This window comes from Aspergillus tanneri (genome assembly GCF_003426965.1).
Source record: "Aspergillus tanneri strain NIH1004 chromosome Unknown AapTan_2_pilon_pilon_pilon, whole genome shotgun sequence".
Lineage (NCBI taxonomy): Eukaryota > Fungi > Ascomycota > Eurotiomycetes > Eurotiales > Aspergillaceae > Aspergillus > Aspergillus tanneri.
In genome coordinates, this window is record NW_022984629.1 from 816792 (window position 1) to 835075 (window position 18284).

Sequence of the window (18284 nt, forward strand, 5' to 3'; positions counted from 1 at the left end):
GGTTCTAAATTTCTATAATTTTTATTACCTGCTTAAATTCTTCCAAGGAAAACCGTTGGAATTCATCCTGCATGGCTGCGAGAATTGCTGCCATGTCTCCAGAAAATTGTCCTCAGTAAATATTACATCTTTTGTCCGAATGACTTTATGTGCAATATAGGTATGAAACCCATCAACTAGGGTTCTTCCAATTGGCTAGATAATAAGATGTTCGATTGAATAGGTAACTGGTGTTCGTACCACATTTGGCTATTAAAAATGCAGCTAATTTAGCATGTTCTCGCATAATCCGAGCCTTATCCTTTATCACACCCCCTGAGCGTTCTGCACCTTAACTTTGTGACTGTGTATTGGGCGCAGAAAGTTCAACTTGGATGCTTTTAGAAAGGATATAGTGGTAGACTTGAAGCTTTCTGGTAATGGAGGTGTTCCTAGTGCTGTTGGCGGGCGGAGGAAGGTAGTTCTCTTGACTAGGCGTTCTAGACTTCAATAACTTCTCTTCATCAGCCTAGATAATATGCCAGATATCCGGGCGTTTAGCTAGGCCATGAAACTGGGCCTAACATTCCATCTAATCCTCCTGGGTGTTGAGGCAAATATGGTGCTGCCTTGAATGATTGCCGTAGTGGAATAAGGTAAGGAATAGGGCAACTCTTTGGACCGGTAGAAAGTGGAAAGGAATGTAGGTGGAATAGTATTAATATGGTTAATATAAATATATGTAGATGCTCGATAAACGTAAGACACTGTTAATTGTCAGATATACCACTACACCACAAAAGGTATCGCTGTCTCAATTTGTGCCTAGTACTGGTATATCTGTTTATTCTGACAATACTTCAGGTCCACTTACCCCATTAGCCAGCTGCTGCATGGGTAACTTTTGAGTTGCCCCAAGGTAATGATATAACTTTCCATCTGCCGACAGCTCGATTTCTGGCATTCTGAATAAGATGTTGTTTGAATGTAGGTGTACATATCGAAAACCCTAAAACTATTAAAAAGAATTTGCCACCTAAACCTACGTCCATGACAATACCACAAGAATGAATATATAGTCCAACCCAAGGAGGAGTTGAGCTGATATTGCCCTGGTCACATTGACTTGGAATTCCAAGTCATACTAGCTTCCTTTGATTGTGCGACACTGCATCCAACAGCCTTGCTCACAATACACAGATGGCGGCCATTTGGTCCGTGAATAGTGAACTCATCTAAGAGCAATGGAACATATGCCCTCCCCTCATGGTGTTCCTTTGGTGCTTAATGCGTGCATGATTTTACTCTCTGAGCAATGCTTGGCGCTGGCTATGAGAATATTAAGAGCAACATATCATGACTCTAGTCGATCTTTGACAAGCTGGACAGCTGAGTAGCTCCTATGGTCAAGCTTGTGAACGATTTCATATTGACTGTCAAGAATCGATCACCGATGTGAGTTGGATGCTACCTATTTGGGAAATAGCCATCAAGATTATTAACATCTTCCTGCTATTGATATGTAGGTGAAGGACGAGATAAAGGACGCGATTGCATTACATGACAATTAAATGACAAATCATCTTTGCGAAGATGCGGGTAGGAGATTGGCAAGAATGACGCCTTCAGACAGACTACAGAAGATTTGGTACTTCTAAGAGCAATTATTTCAAGGAAAAGCATTGCGGATGTGCTTTACTAAGTGCAGAGGCTACAAGTCACTGCATGTAAGTAACAAGAAGATTAAGTAGGCACTACAATTAAAATGTGATTATCTTATATGCTGCCCTAGCCAACCATAGTCAATTGATTCAATTAAGGCAACAAGTATTTGGCAATGATAGCTCAAAATAATTAATGTTTATAATAGTACCTTCAGCTAAACTGGGGTCTTGCGATCGGTGAAATCCCGATCAACAGCCAACGTCTTTCGTGAAAACATGCCATTAAAAGAACAAAACTTCCCTTAATCACTTAAAACTGTGAATACATCAATATAATTAGTACCTATCACCCGAATCGACTTCTAGTAGAAGAAGCAATATGATTGAAAAGGGCTGGGTCTTCTACAGGGGAACAGGATCTGCTGAAGAGATCGCCAAGTCACTGGGTCCTATCGCGCTTACTGTGGAGCACCCTAAGTCTAATGCATTGGATTTGGAAGGCTGAGGGACAATAGCAACTGTCTTACAACTTTCGACGCTGGATAGGTCTAAGGCTAAGCAGCAAGTACAATGATGCGGCAGAACAGCTTTCATGAGTTTCAACTCCGCAAAAAGCAATGACAAGCTTGCAAAGTCTGTTCAAAATGACTGGGAGTAAAAAATTGAGTGGAATGATTAAACAGTAGTCGGTCGAAGGTATGTAAACTGCTTTGTTGTCTAGCAGACAGTCCTAAATTTGTATCTGTTTGTATCAACTGGAGCTTGTGGATAGTTTGAAGTCGAAATATCCCAACTCGATTGGGCTTGATGTTTGAAGAATGAAAATGTCTCTCCGTCATAATGGTGCCTCTATCGACGACGTCGAAAATATGAAATTATTGCCCAAGCTGACACCGGAAACAGGCCAATTCCTGCAGAATAAGCCGACAGAATATCTGCAAGGCCGGATATCATAGAAAATAAGCTGAGCAGCCTTGTGCTGACTCTCTATTGACCAAAATACCTTTTCTTATATTTTCCAATCCGACGGTAGCTATGGATTGTACTTCGCTCGCGTCACTGAAAATTGATACGGGCCTGTAACAGTCAGCGCAGTGTCTCACAGCAACGCGATACCACTTCCCTTGGATCGTAACAGAGACTGAAGCCCTGGAAATTAAATACAGAGCTCAATCTAGCTGTGACCGATCATGTTGATGGCCGCTAGAATCCATCTCCGCCAATCTTTTCCACTCTTCCCTTTCAAGCATACAAGCCCTACACTCCGAAGAACCAGAAATGCCAGGCGAATCCTTCATTCCCGGACGAAACTCCCCACAGTTGGTACAAATCACAAACAGGATCCCCCTCATGACGATCTGCGCTCCAGGCCCATATCTCGGACTCCCCTGACGCGGCTTCAATCCACAATCAACACAGAACCGCTTCCACGCGTCGCGACCGTACCGGCCTCGTCGACGATGAAGCATGCGATCTGCGAACTCGTCCGCCGGGCGCAGTCGCAAACAGTACCGACAAGTGTAGATGTTTTTAATTGAGGCAAAGTCGGTCTGTTCGGCTTCTAGGAGCCCGCGGTGTGTGAGTCCGGGAATAAGCTCGTAGAAGTAATTGCAGGTTATCTTCAGGTAGATGGTTTCGGGGAAGAAGAGAAAGTCGACGATGAGAATGTGGAGTTCTGTGGGTAGGTCCATGAATTGTAATTTCTGGGTTGGGGTTGGGTCTTTCTGTTTGTTCATTTCTTTCTTTTAGGGGGTCACTTCTGTTTTGTACTACCGCAGATGCAGGTTTTTATTGTGTTTGGCTGGAGAATAAGCTTTGTCAAGGGTAGTTGGTTGTGGAGCAAAACAATGAGGTCATTGAAGTGCGTGTGGTGGCGTTTATGCTACATGCCTCTCCCGGGAATCACATGGTTAGCATGCCCTAGTTGTCAAACAGAGAAGCTTTCAAAACACTGGAGATGTCTACAGCAAGAATAGGAATATATCTGGCAATCTAGATAAATGTAGACCACGCTTACTGGGGCGACAGATATCAATACTCTTCACCACTACTAATGTGTGTAATCGTTCTTTAATCGAGTTAGCACTGTTGTCTGATACAAAAAAAGTGGAGGATTATTCTACAATATTCTTAAAGGACTCAGTGTTTAGTTAACTACCTTTTTTACCCTTTGGTTGGATGGGTTTATATGTGCTCAACACAATAGCATTCATCTACAATTATCATTGAAAAGTATCACATATTCACCCTGTCATAAAAATGAAACATTCGTGCATGTTCTAGGTGAAAGTACAAAACATTTATCAAGACAATGACTAGAGAAGTAGGAAACGCGGACACAACATAATACGCGTTAGAGATAAAAGTAAGTGATAAAATAAGCATAACTAACTCAATAATCGGTCCAAATATTTTATTTCTTGACCTAAGCCCGAATCAATTTTCCGCTCACATTTGGATCGATTCAGGATCAGTAACTTACCTGATGATGGTTTAAATCCATTCTCTCCAATTTCAACGCGAAGCTTCCGGACTTGGTCATAAATTGTTGAAAGAGTCTCCTGATCAAGCTCCCTCCATAAAGGTCGAAAGCGAGGGTGAATATCCTCCTCTGTAAACCACTTAGGTCCTTGCACATGCTTTTTGATGTATAAAAGATGTCCTAAGTAGTTCTTCAGCATAACAGCGGTTTTGATATCAACGTCTCGACAAAGTAGCAACAAATAGCACTCTGTCAACCGCGCTGGCGTCAACATCTTGAACGGATACATCCCAGAAGGAATAGGACTGAACAGCATTGAATGACCGGAAAACCGAGGATCATTGCTCAACATAAAATCAGGGTCATTTTTAGCCGGAGACTCTAGCGTGATATCTAGTTTCCAAGCCATGGACGATTGCTTCATCAATGATATCACTTCATGCGGATGCGGGTGATGGTGGAAATGCATGTCCGGTTCCGATGTTGGGATATCATTAATCTGGCGGCATTCAGGACCGGCCTTACATATCTTGAGCTTCGCAGCTGTAAGAGCCGTAGCGGCTTTTACTAGAAAAATATCCGGGATGATAAATTGGATTTCCTGCTTCTGGTTAGTTTGACAGACTCTATATTGAGCCGGATTCACTCACCACATGTGCTCTCGGAAGCCCAATAGGGGCTAGTTCTATCCATTCCCATACGAAGTTCGGTATTTTAGCTTCGTCGAGGATTTTTGCTGTGTCTGAAGCTATCTTAGGTCCCAAGCGCTGTGGTGGAAACTCTGGGTGAAGCGTTTTCTCCTCGATGTGCTTGCGTCCTCTGCACATTGTACAATGAGTTTGTGCATAGTATTCAAGTGAACCTCAGGGACTATGGGGATTAAATACTTATATCTGATACATTATATTTAGTATTTTGGAAGCCAGGATTAAAGACATGTAGCTCATCATTGTAATCACACAGACTTTATTATCACTCTTTCTTCATCATCTAGAGGCTTAGTACTTCTTGGATTGCCATTGTTTGACACAAGCTGTAAATATTTACCAATTGGCTGTATTTTCTTCCCTAAAGCATGGATTTTTGTGATTCGGACCTTTGCTTCTAACCAGACAAGCAATGCCTTGTCTATGAGTAGTAAAGGAGTTAATCAATGAGAATAAAATACTTCGACTGATATATGCGTGTCCATATAGTTACCCCCCTGCATAAAGAACTAGGCATAGATTGGTCTTAGTATACAATATGTCACAAAAAATTAGTCACATACAATAACACAAGCTACTCCCTGTGTAGACGCCACCATGGTTAAATAATAATACATGAAAACAAACAAGAATTGAAGATCTCCCTGCAGTACACATACATCACTAAAAAAATCTGCAATAAAGGCGTCTCTTTATCCCCCCAAAACCATACTTCCCACCGTCCCTATCAACGACCCAATCCCAGCGCCTCCCAGTATGCCCCGCCAACCCCCATTCCCCATTGCCTTTGCCTTTCGCAACGCGACCGCCGCTGCCCCTAAGACCATCCCCGGCTGACTCCAGTTATCCACCTTCACCTGTCCTTTATTCTCCAATAATGCCCAGCTGCGATCTTTCCATTCGATCTCTTCCCGTCCCCGCATTCGCATCATCGTTGCGATTCCCCCTAAACCCGTGCCAACGGCAGCGCCCACTCCTGCTGAGCGAACGAGGGCCAAGACTGTGATCGGTTGGCCTTTAAGCAGAATTTGAGATGCGCAACTAAGTAGACCGATGGCTGTGCCGGCCTGGAATCCACGATTCAGCACGTGTGTGAATAGGATAGTGCGGGCGAGAGGCTGGTCCTCGGCATATTCGGTGTGAGGGAAGAAACGAGACATATTGATGTTTCTGCTCTGTAATATGCATGCGTATGTCTGAAATCGAAATGAAGAGCAAGTATAGGCTCTGCCGTAGAGACGCTCGAAAAGACTACGACGTATGACGCAGTCCGTCGCATGATAATCACACATCCAATTAGACATCAGCTGATTCTTGACTAGAACATGAGAGGCTGGTCACTCGGCACTAAGTGGGCACTTTCGGCCCGACGCAGAGACCGACGGAGCCCCCCCCCCCACACACTTGTCTCCATGGGGATTAGTTAGAGGGGCACATGAATTGGTAGGATGAGCACATCCACAATCCTTTCCTCCTTTCCTCTATGACTACTTCTTTATATCGGGCTACAAAAAGAGAGAAAGTCGAGTTCTTTCAAGCGGTTTAGCATTCCATTGTTGGATGTATGGTCATGCTTTGTCCATTGAGCTGGCCAAATTAGCAAAAACCTACCGTGTATTCTTTTACTGGAAGGTTTGATTCCTATGTCTATAATATTAAAACATAAAGGTATGATAGCAAGCTACCTGTTAATTGATTATGTATAGCTAAAGAAATCTAGTACTTCACAGTTTTTATCTGGATGGTGACTCAAATGTCAGTTTCACCAACGTAGCCTCGCAATTCCATCAAGAATCATCTCCTAAATCGCCCGCAAACTTTCCACGTACCCGAATTCCATCCCCGTAGCGCATGAGCAAAAAGGAAGCTGGGATCAAACCAGCGGCAATAAACCCCAAAAGACTATTCCCCCAACCGAGGCCTAGGTGATTATAGAGCGGTTTTCCGGCCAGCGGGACCACCGTGGCAAGTGTACACTTGACGGCGAGATTGGCGGCCACTGCACTGGCCGCGTAATAGCTGAAACCATCCACCAGATATAGCTGCACGCTGAGCTGGACGCACATGATGCCGAATCCCACGAAGCTGGTGCCAACAATGGGCGCGATCCAATGAACCTGGTAGTAAGCGGTCCAGCCGTACCAAAACAATCCGATCGGGAGAACCATAACTCCCGCGACAAGAGTGAAGAGTCTGTTCTCAGGCTTAACGGACTTGTTCAGACTTTTGCGAAGCTGAATATATCGATCTGAGAGAGACGCCACTGTTAACTGCGCAAGACAGGATCCAAGCCCAAGTCCGACATATGCCAGTCCTGCGTTACTGGCGTTGAACCCATACGTGGATTCAAACACCTGCGTGAAGCTCGTGATGCAGATGTACATGTAAGTGTAAGAAACGGAGTTGTAGCACGACGCGATGCTGATTATTGGAGCCTGAATCAACATTCGGAGTGGTCGCGTAATGGCTCGTTTAATTCTCTTGTTCGCGGGTTGGCCGTCGTCGGTTCTTGCTCGGTGCGGAACACCCGTGAGTGTCTGAAGTCGCATTGCCTCGCGTCGAAGAAGTGTAGGCCCATGTGACTCTCTTTGGAAAAGAAGGGCAAAGACCATAACCACACCACCCTGATTGCGTTAGCTCTGTTACGATAGTCATTGAGGCCGATGAGTCGCATACGATAATCACTATGACCCATACTGTCCAGCGCCATCCGGCTCCATAAATTATGTATCCTCCGAAAATAGGCCCTGCATGACTTCATGAGCCTGTGGATCTAAAAATAAGCCACGGAATGATAATTCTCCGTACCAAGAACTTGACTCTAGGCAGATGTCAACACCAGTTCCTATGATATTCTGTCGAGAGTGATTTGACCTACAAGCGAGTTCCCAATCGTCCAGATAGTCAAGGCGGTACCGCGCTCCTCAACAACCATCAAATCAGCAATAATGCCGCCTCCAACAGTACTAGGGATTGATGCAGCAATGCCCATGAGGAACCGTGCAACAATAAGCATGGGCATGTTGACTGCAGAGGCGCAAAGGATCGATGAAAAGAAGAATCCAATATTGGATATATGGGTAATCAATAATCGGCCATAGCATTCACTGATAGGGGGCAAGATTAGCGGTCCTATCACCGAGCCTATAAGATAGACCGTCACCATGAAAGATGCCAGAGCGTCGTCGGATGAGTTAAACTCATTGAGAACATCCGGGACACCAGGAGCAAATATGGTAGATACAATCGCGCTGGACACATTTAGCACGGGTTGTAGTTTGATATGGTTTCTTTCATACCTATTAAAGCATGCCAGAGACGTGAGGCTGATGATGAACCACTTGCGAAACTTCGACCAGTTATGAGGATGGCACGGATCATCATCGCCTTTCCAGCCCACAGCGACCTTCACATCATCGTGGCTTCCGACTTCTGCGGAAGAATTTATCTGCTTTTCTTCGTCCATTCTGGATTAGAATCCGCCAGCAGTGGTCCAACCACGGTCGGTAAATATTGTCCCTTAGTTAAGATACGCCTGCGAATCCCTTCCAGCGAGCCAGGACGGCCATTGCTTTTTCCTAATTATACCAGATATGTTATCCATATTACGTAGTCAATGAGCTCTCGAGCCAGCCAAAGAAAGAAAGAAAGGGATGGCTCTACCTATTTGCGTTAACTTGATCGTCGTGTCCCAACATACGGTATGCATCCCTCATGCACCCCTTGATTAACCGCCATCCATATTACTACAACATCTATTCCAAGGCACAAACTTTGACAGATAATAAGTCTACATGATTGACATTAGCTAGTTAGAATTTTTGGAATGGTCTAGAGGAGTGTCTATGTCATATTCTTCAGGGGTAAGACCTCGGAGTTTCAATAACAAGAACCTTGCATTGACAGATCACAGAGATCTGTTACCGACTTGGACCATGCTCAGAGAATAGAAAAATAACAGAGAATAGCCACAGAGTATAAGAACGGCACATGCCATCATTGCTCATACGATTGCGCCTTGAACCCTACAATGGCGTAGTATCAGGATCAATCAACGACTTGCCTAACTAGATCCCTACTTAGAATTGACCAGACCAATAGAGCGGAATACTAATTCTATTTGAGCAATCAAGCCTCGCAGAACTAATGCGGTAGCAAAAGCAGATCTTGCCTTTTCTTACGTGGTCGCGGAATCTCAGGCTCCACCTCTCCTGCCCCTTGCATTTATCCTTACTGCTTGTCTCCATTCCGACGGCATCCTGCTCACTGTCTGCGAGCTCTATCTGGCTATTTTGCCATGGGTTTGCTTGCTAGCTTGGATGACAAAGTTTCGCGCTTTGGCATTAGTCCTGCTATGGATAGAGATGTAGCCAAGGGACACACAAGTTCCCAAAGTGGAAGGAGGATATCACTTGATGAGTTTTTTCGTAGAATTTCCACTTTTTGTCTACTACTTTACACATTACTTCTATCTCTATCACAGTCCATATCCTGAGCTTTCACTGTCGCTTTTTTTAGTCTTCCGCTGTTGCAAGAACTTCACCGCGACAAAACATGCCAAACCTGCTGCATAGGCACCACCTGCAAATGCAATCAATCCCCAGTACTTTCCTTGACTGTTGTTGATGATTTCTCCCGCAATAGGAACGCCTGTTAATGCTCTACTTACGGTTAGCTTTATCTCACAGCATGTATTCGAACGGAGAAACGAACGAACTTACCCTAGACTCACGATTGTATACACCGTGGTATAAAACCTCCCATACTCCTCCGTGGGACACAATTCGCCCACACACACTGGAACCAGACTTAAGTTACTTCCACTGCCAAAACCGAATACCACCGAGAAGATCACAACCGCGATAAGATTCCCGTTCGCTGGCATCCACACGCCTAGTATCGCAACCAAGCAGACGATATTAGTGAAGATCAAGGTGTTGAAACGACCGAGTTTGTCAGCGATAATGCCTGGAAGCCAGCGACCGGGGAAGGAGCCAGCATTGAGAAATACGACCATCAGATAAGCCATCCTGCGAGAGATTCCGTTTGCCAGGGAGTAAGATGCAATGTACTCGAGGGGGATGAAAAATCCCCATTCGATGAAGAACACGCCTAATGTAGTCAAGGCCAAGAGGGGGTCCTTGAGGATGGTTAGATTCGGAAGAAGGACTCTGGCCGATGGAGCTGGTTTAGGAGGAAGCCGAGTTTTGACAAGTAGACATCCAATGACCAGCAGGACCAAGGTGATTAGACCGACGATTCGAGTGGCCCAGGCGAATCCCAGGCGAGGTGATAGATTCTCCAGTATTAAGGGAAATATAACTCCGCCGACGCTGCCTCCGCACATGGCCAAACCTGTGGCAGTTCCTCGTCGATGGAAGAAGAAATGGCCAATGCTTGCCACGGGGACTATAAAAATGAAGGACGTTCCCATGCCTCCGATGATCCCTATTACCACGATGAAATGCCAATACTCGCGACAGAATCCCATAAGGATAAATGCGAGGACGATCAGAGCGGATCCTATCCACATCAGCAAACGGGGTCCTTTGGCGTCGAAAACGGGTCCAATTTGGATTCCGCAGAAGAATACCAGGAAATTATATATTCCAAAAATCCATCCTATTTGCCCTTCACTTAGTGAGGCAAGTTGGTGTGTTGAAATCCAGGCCTGATATATGCCAATACTGTTCATCAATCCTAAGCCGCCGGTGATAGCGCTGAAGCTGCCTAGGACCACAAGGTTCGCATTGAGGCCGCCCTCTGGATACGTCCTCGAATTGTCGACTTCGGGTACCATATGCATGATGTGCAGTATGAGAACTGGTAAGGATGAGTTGAAGTTTTTGAGTCTTGACTAGAAAATATAGGAACACGGACCTTATAACTTGCCTGGTGGATCTCACTTTGGGACAATGCCATGTTGGGCACACTTCTAGAGACCGAACCTGATTGATGGATTGGCTCATACAGACCCAGTAGTTCTTTCCAGAAATCAGTTTTTTTTGGGGGGGGTTTCTTCAAACGATATAGTTCGGCCATCGTAGAGAATGCCGATGGCCGATGACCGAGAGTCTTCAGCATTGGCTTTACTACGTCGGCCGGCCGACTAGTCATCCAGATCCACTGCGTTCCATGGTAACCCGTGTTAACAACATGTGTATTGAACGGTAGATCTACGGTCCGCTTATTAGGGCTGTCGCCGAACCAGAACATTCAAGATCAACCGGGTTCAATGCCAAAAATGTATGCAAAGCCAAAATCAGACAGCTATAATATCCGTCGAAGAAAAATGCTGCTATCGGATCAAACAGGTATGGTTGAGCTTACATCAACGTGGAAAATCCTAACGTATCCAACGGCCGAGCGGCACATTTTTCACATGTTTTTCAAATCTAGAAGCGCTAGCAGACTAAGAAGAAGGCAAGAAATCATACAGTTCTGGAAAATATGAACTTTGTGTTGTAAATATTCGGTAAAACTCGGAGTTTCTTAAACAAGAGTGGGAGGCTGTAAGAGCGGCAGTCTTTAGGGCAGAAACAGTTCTATTTAGCATACTTCACCACACTATAGTGGCTGGGGTATTTTTTATATACTAGTTACTAGAAGTTAAATTAATAAGCAGTTATGTGTTTCTACTTCTAGATTGTTGAATTTATTAATAGGTGGTTGAAGAAATCATTGAAAAATATGAGATAAGTTCGCCACTCGGCCGTTGAAAACGTTAGTTTGTCGGGCGCGAAATGGCCGTCTCATAGCACATGTGAACGGTCTAATTACCCCACTGCTGTTCGAGCCCCCCCGGCCCCCGAGGCCGGAGTAAGAAAAGATATTTACTCGATTGCAGTACATAACAGTGAGATATAAGCGACCAGCTCTAGCGTATTTGATACTTAGCTTAATATATCTCCTACTAATCTCAGAATAGATGCCTTATCCTTGATTTAAGCACTTGGATATTTTCGCTGCAACTTTCAAATAATTCGCCAGTACGAAACGATAACTCATATCCTACGTAGATTTTATTAAATTCCACGATTGTATCCTACTAATCTGGTAGAATACACTTCTTTGCGATAATTCATAAATATGTCATATAGCTATACAAGTATGATAAAGTACATAGTTTATTTGTATAGATATTTAGGAAGTATATACATAGATTGTCCATTAATACACAAGCAAGTATTCAAGAATACTGATAAATATAGATTTTTTTTACGTCGGTTATTCCATCCAATTCTTCAGTTAAACAACCGTAATAAGTATGAATACTATTTTCTAAATCCTGTTTCTCGGACACTGAACTCATTAATAATAAGGAATATTTAGTTAACTAGTTATAGGAGTAGATTAGTGTACGGAATCTATCGATAGCCCGTCGGCGGGCGAAAAAGGACGGGCCGATGGCCAGGCGACGGCGGCGATGCGAGGGGATGTGGCCGGTGATAAGATACGAGCTCTAATCAATTTCCAATGAGAATGACATCCCCAAGTCAAGTCTGACTGCTACATTCCCAGCATGGATTGCCATATACTGTATATATAGAAAGGACTGTTGAAATATTGTCATATCTACTGTACTCTACTCTGTTCGTTCTGTCCTGGGAGCTCGAGTAATCTCATACTATTTATTACCTAGATATATATCAACTCTATTCCGTTATTCATACTATTGGCCATATTATATTCTCGTCTTTTCAATGGTACAGCAAGGAATTATCCCGGGTGAATCACCCCTTACAATAGCAGAATGGCGAAGAATCCAGGAGAGAGCAGCAGGGCCGGATCGACTGCTAGCTCTTCTTGAAACGGCACAACGAGACAACGAAACATCTAAGGCGTGGATATCACTAGCAGATCCGGCCCAGATCTGTGAACAATGGGATCAGGTGTCGGCTCTCCGAGCCCAGGGAGAAGATCTTCCGCTTTTTGGCGTCCCTTTCGCCGCGAAGGATAACATCGATGCTGTAGAATTCCGAACCACTGCGGCTTGTCCGTCGTTTTCTACCGAGCCAGCAAAGTCAGATGCGACTGTTGTTGCACGGCTTAAGGCCCAGGGGGCTATTTTGATCGGGAAGACGAATTTGGATCAGTTTGCGACCGGGCTTGTGGGAACTCGATCGCCATACGGGGCGGTCAGCAATGCCTTTGACCCCCTTCGAGTCAGCGGTGGTAGTAGCTCAGGCAGTGCTGTGGTGGTGAGCAAGGGAATTGTGCCGTTTGCGCTGGGAACTGATACGGCGGGCTCTGGTCGGGTTCCAGCAGGATTGAATAATGTGATTGGATTGAAACCAACTAGAGGTATGCTGAGTACGCATGGCGTGGTCCCAGCTTGTCGATCCCTGGACTGTGTGTCCATCTTTGCGTTGACAGTGGATGATACCGAATTGCTTCTTGACCTATCTGCTGGATACGATAGTGCAGATTCATACTCGCGGACACGAGACGAGGCCCTCGCATGTAAGTCCCTCCGGGAACTGCCCACAGAACCGGTACTCGCTATCTGTGCTAGCCCTCAGTGGTTTGGTGGCACTGAGCATGCCGCGGCATACCAAAAAGCATTGGAAAGAGCCGGACGGCTGGGGTGGACATGCGAGGAAGTTGATTTCACGTTGCTGTTCAACATGGCCAGCTTATTATACGAAGGCCCATGGGTTGCGGAACGATATGCCGCCATCGAAGAGTTCATCCGTGCATCACCGGCCGAGGCGATGGACCCCGTTGTCAGAAAGATCATTCTCCAAGCCGACAATTTCACAGCGTCTGACGGTTTCAAATATGAATACCGTCGACAGGCGCTACGCCGAGAAATCGAGAAAGCATTCGGGCGTTACGACGCACTTTTGGTGCCCACTTCCCCTACATTTCCCACGATACAGGAAGTGGCAAAAGACCCGATCGTGGAGAATAGTCGTTTGGGAGTCTATACCAACTTTGTCAACTTCATGGACTGGACAGCTCTTGCCATACCAGCTGGCTGGCGGGACGACGGCTTGCCATTTGGCATAACCATGATCGCAGGACCGTGGGAGGAGCCGCGCCTACTGGAACTCGGCCATCGATGGCTCTCTGGTACGACACGCCGGCTGGGTGCAACTGACATACAACATCAAGAATCCGAACACCGATCTCTTTCAGGGGTCAGAGACACCATGCCCTTGGCGGTCGTAGGCGCACATCTCTCCGGCTTCCCTTTGAACGGTGACCTGGTCAAGAGAGGGGCAACCCTGACCAGCGTGACGACCACCGCGCCAACTTACCAACTATATGCGCTGCAAACGACATTTCCCCCATTAAAGCCGGGGCTGAAACGTGTCACAGAAGGGGGGCAACGCATAGAGGTAGAGGTCTGGGACATGCCACGGTCGGAAATGGGAAGTTTTCTGGAAACAGTCAGAGCACCATTAGGAATCGGGTCGATAGAGCTCGAGGATGGTTGCTGGGTCCACGGATTTCTTTGCGAGCCAGCAGGCCTGGAGAATGCAAAGAATATCAGCGAATTTGGCGGCTGGCGCGCCTATATCAGCGACCAAACATCCTCAACTTCATGTTCATCCCCAACCTTGTCTTCGCCGCCGAGTAGCGTTGGAACCCAGCCAATCACCAGAGTGCTTGTGGCTAACCGTGGAGAAATTGCCATGCGCATTATTCGAACCCTGAGAAAGATGGACCTTGTCTCGGTGGCCATCTACGCCACAGCCGACTCATGCTCACCGCATGTGACAGCGGCGGATATTGCCCTACCACTAGAGGGGCATACTGTGGCGGAGACCTATCTGAATGGCGATCAGATAATGCAGCTGGCCAGCCGGGCCGAGGCGCACGCCGTGATTCCAGGATACGGCTTCCTTGCAGAAAATGCCGACTTTGCGGCGGCGGTGGAGGCCGCCGGGCTTGTTTGGATCGGGCCAACGCCCGAGCAGATGCGTGCATTAGGGCTAAAGCATCGAGCTCGAGAAATCGCGATTGCCGCCGGAGTGCCAGTGGTACCTGGTAGTGAAGATCTGGTGTCTAGTCTAGATACAGCTCTCGAAGAAGCGGATCGTATCGGATATCCAGTGATGGTAAAGAGCACGGCCGGCGGCGGTGGGATCGGCCTCCATCGGTGTGACAATGCCGACGCATTACGGGAGGCATTTGATGGTGTCCGGCAGCTCGGTCAAGCCAACTTCGGCGAGGAAGGTGTTTTCATCGAGCATTTCATCAAAAATGCACGGCACATTGAGGTGCAGGTTCTCGGCGACGGTGCCGGCCGTGTGCTCTGTGCCGGGGAACGCGACTGTTCACTCCAGCGGCGAAATCAGAAGGTTGTAGAAGAAAGTCCAGCCGCTTTTGTGTCACTGGAGACCCGATCGGAGATGCGTCGAGCGGCTGCATCATTGGCATCCACAGTTGAGTATCGCAATGTTGGCACAGTGGAGTTTATCTTTGATGTTGACACGCAGAAGTTCTACTTTCTGGAAATGAACACCCGTCTACAAGTAGAGCACCCCGTCACAGAAGCCGTTACAGGACTGGATCTTGTTAAGTGCATGGTGTCTATTGCGATGGGTGATTGTGAGGCGTTGTTCGAGAAGACAGCCAGTGACTTGTCCGTCACCGGCGCTGCTATTGAGGTTCGAATCTACGCCGAAAGCCCCCTTCAAGATTTTCGGCCCTCTCCGGGCACGCTCCTGGACGTTAAATTCCCCTCCGATGTCCGTGTTGATACCTGGGTAGAAACTGGAATCCAACTCTCTAGCTCATATGATCCACTTATTGCAAAAGTCATTGTCCATGCTGCGGATCGCCCGTCAGCCATTAAAAAGTTAGCAGACGCACTATCGAAGACAGCCATCACTGGAGTGGAGACAAATATTGCGTACCTCCAGCAAATCATTTCCTCCGAAATTTTTCAGTCGGGTAGCTTCTCTACCAGGTCGTTAGACTGGTTTATCTATGAATCAGCTGCTGTTGAGGTTATTGAACCTGGATCTCTGACATCCGTGCAGGATTTTCCGGGTCGTGATGGTCTCTGGCATGTTGGGATACCTCCATCTGGGCCAATGGACAGCTATTCTTTCCGGCTGGCTAATCGTTTGGTTGGAAATGATGCGACCGCTGCAGCGATAGAGTGCTCTATTCAAGGCCCAAACCTGATATTTCATTGTGCGAGCATCGTCGCTCTAGTAGGCGCCGATATGCCACTATACATCGATGGAATGCAGGCCGAAAGCCGTCGAGCAATTCTTCTCCACCCCGGACAGCGGCTAGAAATCGGAACAGCCACAAACGGGGCTAGAGCCTATCTTGCAGTTCGGGGCGGTATTCAGGTTCCATTGGTCATGGGGAGTCGGGCGACCTTCGCATGTGGCCATGTGGGAGGACACAATGGCCGCAACCTTCGAGCTGGAGATCTTCTCCCTTTGGTTGCAAATGTTTGTGACGATGAAGCCCTCTTCTCTCGTGAGGCTCCAGCTCCACCACTACCAGCCCGGGAGACACGAAAGTGGAAAGTAGCTGTTACTCCAGGCCCACATAGCAGTCCGGACTACTTCACCCAATCTGGGTTGTTGGATTTGCTGACAAGCGAATGGACAGTTCATTATAATAGTAATCGAATGGGAATCCGACTCAACGGCCCTAAGCCCGAATGGGCTCGTTCAACAGGTGGAGAAGCTGGACTGCATCCATCCAATATCCACGACAGTCCATATTCTATTGGTAGCGTCAGTTTTACGGGTGACGAGGCCGTGATATTGACTGCCGATGGACCAAGCCTTGGGGGTTTTGTTGTTTTTGCCGTCGTTGTCGAAGCCGAGATGTGGAAATTAGGACAGATGAGGCCGGGAGACTATCTTCAGTTCAGTCTTATCTCTGTTGAAGAAGCGCAAAACTTAACAATGGACTTGGAGCAGTCCATCCAGAATCTGGAACCACTGCCAGATAATCGCCGGGCAGGTGGGAATGCCAAAAGCGTGCCGAGTCCAGTTGTTAAAGATATTCGGGAGGCTGGTCGTCGCATATTGTGTCGCCAGGCAGGTGATCGCGCACTGATTCTGGACTTTGGCGACGAGGATGGATTTAATATGCGCCAGACCTTTCATATCTTGAGCTTCATCAACAGACACATCGATACTCCTATTCCTGGGGTGCAGGAGCTCACACCTGGAGTGCGAAGCCTACATATTCGCTTCGAATCAGGGACTTCACTGCCCCATCTTCTAGACGCGCTGGTTTCCCATGAGAAATCCTTAGGACATATTCCATCTCGTCTGCCCTCGCGTACTATCCATTTGCCTCTCGTTTTTGACGACGAGTTGAGCCGCAAAGCCATCTCTCGATATGCATCAACAATACGATCATCCGCTCCCTATCTTCCAAGCAACATCGATTTCCTGCAAGAGCTGAACGGGCTTGACACCCCAGATCAGGTATCAGAACCTCTTTATTCAGGTACCTTTCTGGTTCTCGGACTGGGAGATGTGTATCTCGGCTCCCCATGTGCAATTCCTCTTGATCCACGACACAGGCTTTTTGGGACAAAATACAACCCCTCGAGATCTTTTACGCCGCGTGGTGCAGTAGGAATTGCAGGTCAATATCTCTGCATCTATGCAACAGATTCTCCCGGCGGGTACCAACTAGTTGGCCGTACTCTCCCGATATGGAATGAGTTCAAGACGTCAGGATTTGGAGAGCAAGGGACACAAGGGAAACCGTGGCTGTTCTCGCTTCTGGACCAAATCACATTCTATCCGGTTTCGGAGATTGAGCTCAACTCCTGTATAGAGAAACGGACATACCATGACCTCATTAAAGTCATCCCAACTGAGTTGGATGTTGATGAATATGAGCAATGGCTGAATAGCAACAGCTCAGACATCAACGCTGTTTGTGAGCGTCGGAAAAATGTCTTGCAACAAGCGAGCTTCTTGGAAGAGCTGCTAAATCCTTGCGATGCAGTCTCGTTGATGCCATCCGAGCCTCGAGAAAATACTGAAGCGGTCCTTGGACAGTGCGTTAAGGCACAACTGCCCGGGAGATGTTTTCGATGTGCTGTCCAGGAAGGTGATGACGTTCAAGAAGGCGATGCCCTGGTGAGCTCCTTTAACCTCCCACCTATATAGCACTACTGACGGTTTTCAGATCTGGATTGAATCCAACAAGATGGAAGTAAAGATTTGTTCACCAGTCAGCGGGAGGTGTACACGGTTGCTGGTTCAACAGGGAGAAATCATTAGACCAACTGATGATATTGCCATAATAGAGTAGATAGTACGATAATATAATCATTTATAGAGAATAAAGCTCTAGTATTGGTGTCGTATAAAAGCACCGCGAGTAGTTAGACTTTAATAAGCATCCGACTGAGCTGGCTGGTAAATATCTCGCCATAAGCAGAAGTTCTTCATTGGAGTTGATGATGGCAGCAAGGTTGAAACCAAGCGCAAAAGACAAGCCGATACT

At 46.7% G+C, this 18284-nt stretch overlaps 5 protein-coding genes across 5 annotated transcripts; 1 reads left to right on the forward strand and 4 right to left on the reverse strand.

The window, feature by feature from the left end:
- Positions 1–4030: 4030 nt before the first annotated feature.
- Positions 4031–4952, reverse strand: ATNIH1004_000240 (uncharacterized protein; the record flags this gene model as incomplete). Its single annotated transcript, XM_033564962.1, has 3 exons — positions 4031–4068; positions 4126–4726; positions 4776–4952. The coding sequence occupies 3 exons, from the start codon at positions 4950–4952 to the stop codon at positions 4031–4033; spliced, it is 816 nt and encodes a 271-aa protein (XP_033430719.1).
- Positions 4953–5524: 572 nt separating this feature from the next.
- On the reverse strand, positions 5525–5992 carry ATNIH1004_000241 (uncharacterized protein; the record flags this gene model as incomplete). The annotated part of the gene is made up of 1 exon (XM_033564963.1): positions 5525–5992. The coding sequence occupies one exon, from the start codon at positions 5990–5992 to the stop codon at positions 5525–5527; it is 468 nt and encodes a 155-aa protein (XP_033430720.1).
- A 627-nt stretch (positions 5993–6619) lies between these two features.
- ATNIH1004_000242 (MFS transporter) lies at positions 6620–8298 on the reverse strand (the record flags this gene model as incomplete). Its single annotated transcript, XM_033564964.1, has 5 exons — positions 6620–7456; positions 7509–7579; positions 7641–7653; positions 7711–8083; positions 8132–8298. The coding sequence occupies 5 exons, from the start codon at positions 8296–8298 to the stop codon at positions 6620–6622; spliced, it is 1461 nt and encodes a 486-aa protein (XP_033430721.1).
- A 1011-nt stretch (positions 8299–9309) lies between these two features.
- ATNIH1004_000243 (uncharacterized protein) lies at positions 9310–10638 on the reverse strand (the record flags this gene model as incomplete). The annotated part of the gene is made up of 2 exons (XM_033564965.1): positions 9310–9493; positions 9554–10638. 2 exons carry the CDS (start codon positions 10636–10638, stop codon positions 9310–9312), a joined length of 1269 nt encoding a protein of 422 aa, XP_033430722.1.
- A 1897-nt stretch (positions 10639–12535) lies between these two features.
- Positions 12536–18089, forward strand: ATNIH1004_000244 (bifunctional urea carboxylase/allophanate hydrolase; the record flags this gene model as incomplete). The annotated part of the gene is made up of 2 exons (XM_033564966.1): positions 12536–17914; positions 17964–18089. The coding sequence occupies 2 exons, from the start codon at positions 12536–12538 to the stop codon at positions 18087–18089; spliced, it is 5505 nt and encodes a 1834-aa protein (XP_033430723.1).
- Positions 18090–18284: the final 195 nt, after the last annotated feature.